General features: G+C 40.3%; 1 protein-coding gene across 1 annotated transcript; it reads left to right on the forward strand.

Moving 5' to 3' along the window:
* The first annotated feature begins 2,181 nt into the window (after positions 1-2,181).
* On the forward strand, positions 2,182-4,033 carry LOC140923432 (DELTA-thalatoxin-Avl2a-like). The gene has a single exon (XM_073373528.1). It carries the CDS (start codon positions 2,186-2,188, stop codon positions 3,572-3,574), a length of 1,389 nt encoding a protein of 462 aa, XP_073229629.1. The 5' UTR covers positions 2,182-2,185; the 3' UTR covers positions 3,575-4,033.
* Positions 4,034-4,571: the final 538 nt, after the last annotated feature.

Raw genomic sequence — 4,571 nt, forward strand, 5'->3', positions numbered from 1 at the left:
CATTTCATAAACGAGGCAGTCAAATTTCCCTCGGCACTTCTTGAGAACAGAAAATTGGCCCTCATTAAGAAAATTTTTGTCACCGTGCGCTTCTAAAAGGTGTTTACCGATAATTGTCCTTCCAAACATCTCTGGCCAAAAAAAAAAAAATCATGGATTCACTAATCGGTCGCTCATCGGCTGTTACAATACACGCAAGATTTCCGCCCAGACACCGTCCGGCCGACAAATCGTACCGTGTAAACCGCCCTTTACTTTCAAACTTACCAAACTGTGAACACTCAAAAGTATGTGTGGAATGTTCATTGGGAGAAATCACAGAAGAGAATCGGTTTGCTTCTGTCATGAAACATTTAGGGTTCTCGGTTCCTCTTAGTTTATTTCAGTCAAGTTATCTTACGTTTGGAGTTGCTGATTTTTGAACCGCTATAGGCAAGGATAAAAATGGATGTAGCATAAACTGAAATATCAACATGTTGCCGCGAAAGCTTATTTTATTAAGTGTTGAAGAGCCGGTGCTGAGTATGAGCTAAGACTTTTATTTGTATAGCACCCCGGAGTGGATTCCACTGTAGGACTTTTTCTTTACTTTTCAAAAAAAAAAAAAAGAAAAAAGCGGTCAACCGCGAGGTGACATGACTGTTGATATGAACCGCGCATTCTTGTTCTGCCTTAATGTAGCTTGTATAGTATCTAGGATTTTTTGTAGGCTCCTGATCATGATCCTATTCGTATTTCTCTTATACTCATCACAGTCGTCATCAGAACGTTAATTCGGTCAGTCACTTTTACTCTTCAGTCGTTAGGTCTCATCGTTGACAGGCTGAAAGCTGCTCCCGACAAAAGCCACAGTGACAAGAAATATCACAATGTCGAACATTGTGTCGAATGAATTAGCAGTTACTCAACTTACCAGCAACTGAGAAACCTTACATATGAAGCACTACATTTTTAAAAGTCTAAAGTAAATCTAATTCCTGACGTCAATTACGCTTGTTAGAAACGAACATAGGAACAAGCAAGGTAACATTTACTTTCAAACTTACCATACTGTGAACACTCAAAAATATGTATGGAATGTTCCTTGGGAGAAACCACAGAAGAGAATTGGTTTCCTTCTGTCATGAAAAATTTAGGTATCTCGGTTTCTTTTAGTTCATTTCAGTCACGTGATCTTACGTTTGGGGTTTCTGATTTTTGAACTACTATGCATAACCAGAGAAGTAAATAGGTTTCCTTCTGTTTCTTAAAACACATGGCGGTTCCTTGGACACGTGTATTCAAAATCAGGAAATAGATTCGAGTTAAGACTTTTGAAAATCTGGTAATACCTATACAAGTATCACCAGGTTTTTTAAGCAGATTTGCGTCAAAAAACTTCCCGTACGTCAGAAAGGAAGGCACAATCAAACATGTGTGATCTAAATTATTGTAAAATATCAATAAAGATTAGTAAATAAATAAAAAGAACTGCTGGTCCAGTAGTTGCTCCAAAAGACAGAGTAAGCGAGAACGACTGAAGATTAAAAGCAACCGACAAAGTTAACGTTCTGATGACGACTGGGATGAGTATGAGGGAAATACGAATAGGATCATAATCAGGAGCCTAGAAAAAAATACTAGATACTATATAAGCTACATAAAGGCAGAACAAGACTGCGCGGTTTATATCAACAAAAATGTCACCTCGCAGTTGACCGTTGTTTTTGCAAAGTAAAGAAAAAGTCCTGCAGTGGAATCCGCTCCGGGGTGCTATACAAATAAAAGTCTTAGCTCATACTCAACACCGACTCTTCAGCACTTATTAAAATAAGCTTTCGCGGCACCATGTTGATATTTCAGTTTATGCTACATCCATTTTTATCCCTGCATAGTGGTTGAAAAATCAGAAACTCCAAACGTAAGATAAGGTCACTAAAATGAACGAAGAGAAACCGTGAACCCTACATGTTTCATGACAGAAGCACACCGATTCTCTTCAGCTGTTTCTCGCAATGTACATTCCACACAGATTTTTAAGTGTTCACAGTTTGGTAAGTTTGAAAGTAAATGTTAGCTTGTTTGTTCCTGCGTTGCTTTCTGAAACGCGTAATTGACGTCAGAAAGTAAATTTAGTTTACACTGCTACATATATAGGGTTTGCCAATTGCTGGTAAGTTGAGTACTTTCTAACTCATGCGACACAATGTTCGACGTTGTGCTATTCCTTGTCTCTTTGACCCTGGTAGGAAGCAGCTCTCAGCCTGCTGGCAATGACACCTATTTTCTTGGGCAATCTATATATGTCCCAGATACAGATGTAGTAGGATCTGTACCCAGCGGCATCCACCCGTTTTCCTTTATCCAAGAGCATTGCATACAGAATCAGCCACTTCACAAGTCTGTTAGAAACACCAATTATTACAGAGACACAGCAGCGCTATATAGCTCCATTGCAACCACCAGTGGACTGCAAGCTAACTTCCAAACTGACTTTAGCTTTGGATTTACCTTGGATGTCATAACGAAAAGTATCAGCAGCACAAAGAGAGATGTATCTGGTTTGTCCCTGGATCTGAAGGAAAAGGCCAACATTCTGCTGCTGTCGAAAGACTGTCTGCTGCAAGGAACTCCATCACCACAGTTTATGAACGATTTCCAGAAACTAGCTTCAAACATCAGCAAACCATGGCTAGTCGAATCATGGCGAGAATACCAGATTTTCCTCAAAAAGTGGGGTAGCCACATCATCACTGGCGTAACTCGCGGATCCAGTATCATCGAGTACTCTTTTGCCGAAGAAACACAAAAGTACACTGAACGAGACTTCACGGTCAAAAGCTGTGTATCCCTGGCCGGTTCCTTGGATCCAAAAGCATTGAATGTTTCAGCATGTTCAAATATCACTCAAGAGGAAATTTCAAAAGTCAGCCACATGGAAATGAGCAGTTCTCTTAGTGTAACGGGAGGAACTGCAGAAACGAGAGCCGGGCTACTCTACAATCGTTCGGCCGAGCTTATTGAACAGTTCATGCGAGAAGGCGAAACTCACCCAGCCCTCATAGAGTATACCCTTATGCCTATCTGGGAATACTTGCAGGAGAAATCCGTTGGAACACCCGCTCTCATAAAAGCCGTTAATATGGAATATTTCTACAATGGGTATTTGAACTTTGGCTGCTCATACAACCACTTACACGGTATGGACCTCCAGAAGTTTGACCTTACTGACGAAGCTACACCAGAACACCCAGAATACTCCTGCACTATTGCTCCTTCTGGATGCCAGAGTTACAGTGATTGCCACTATCACATTGGTGTCTGGTGTAACTGTGAAGGTGACACCTGCATCCGCTACCATACAGTCACCAGCAATACAGGGAAAACGCGATTGCAGGCTGCTCCTTACTACGGCGGCGGGTGGGGTTGGCAAGGATGCGACTGGAAAGTTTGGGGCTCTGTCTGCGGTTGCGAACACCCAAGCTCCGAAAGGAAAACCATATGGTCTCAATCCAGCAAGTACGCGCTTTACGTTGCTTCCGCCCAGTCTCCTAAACAAAAGCAAGAAAGAGCTACAACAAGGAACGAACTGTGATCGTGTTGACTGCCATTAGGATAGTGGTTTCAGTACGACGTGCCATATATTAGTTCGCTAGTTTCATTTAAACATTTGCCAACTTAGATTTTTAATCATGATTTAATTTTTTTTTGTTTAAGTGCCATCTTAGTTTTTTGAAAACTGAATATTCCAGTATTTTGATTTACGTTCTATCTTATAATGAACAGTTTGTTTTGTTTACTCAAGCAACACTCTTGGCTGATAAGCCAGCTCGATCGAACATCTTAGTAGTAACTTTTATTTTCCAAAGGATGTGTTTATTAGTTACTAGTACTGATCGATGTGTTCTAAAAGTAGCCGTAGCAGGTACATTGGTAGGTTGTGCACTGGAGTAGCCGTGGCAGAGCATTAACATAATGACGCTTTCTTATTTGTTGACGATTGTATCCAGATTTAAAGGTGAAACAGGAAAATAATAAAGGATCTGAAAGCGTTGTTGAGAGTAGGAGTAGGAGGAGGAGGAGGAGAACATCTGATGCGATAAAATTCGTGTTTCGAAAACTTAGTGCAAATAACTACTCTTGCCAATCTTGATAAAAAGCCCCTACAAAAAGTCTTATTGTGTTTACTTCGAATCGGAACTTGCAGCTATTGTTGATTCTTAATGCTGGTATAGCTGTTACTTTCATTGGAATCGTTTGCATGTATACTCAGTCCCACAAGCGTGAAGCTTTAAATACTACCGCGTCTTAATACTTTTATTCGACGAAGGACAATAGCACCAAGTGGTACGTCATCGGTACCCATGCAACGAGAATATAGTTTAAAACCACTTAGACATAGCATTGCTAAACGTATTTTAGTACTTGAACGGTAGATATAGGCATATAGCTTTTATCCCCTAAAAAATTTTCATCTGTTCGGATTCCCTAGCTGAAAGTTCAGCAATCCGAAAATTATAGGGTTCAAAACTAACCTTTTCGAAAATTTCAGGAAGAAAAAAGGCTCCCGAAAATTCTAAGTGAGCTTTTTG

Source organism: Porites lutea, chromosome 13, assembly GCF_958299795.1.
Source record: "Porites lutea chromosome 13, jaPorLute2.1, whole genome shotgun sequence".
In the NCBI taxonomy this organism is placed as follows: domain Eukaryota; kingdom Metazoa; phylum Cnidaria; class Anthozoa; order Scleractinia; family Poritidae; genus Porites; species Porites lutea.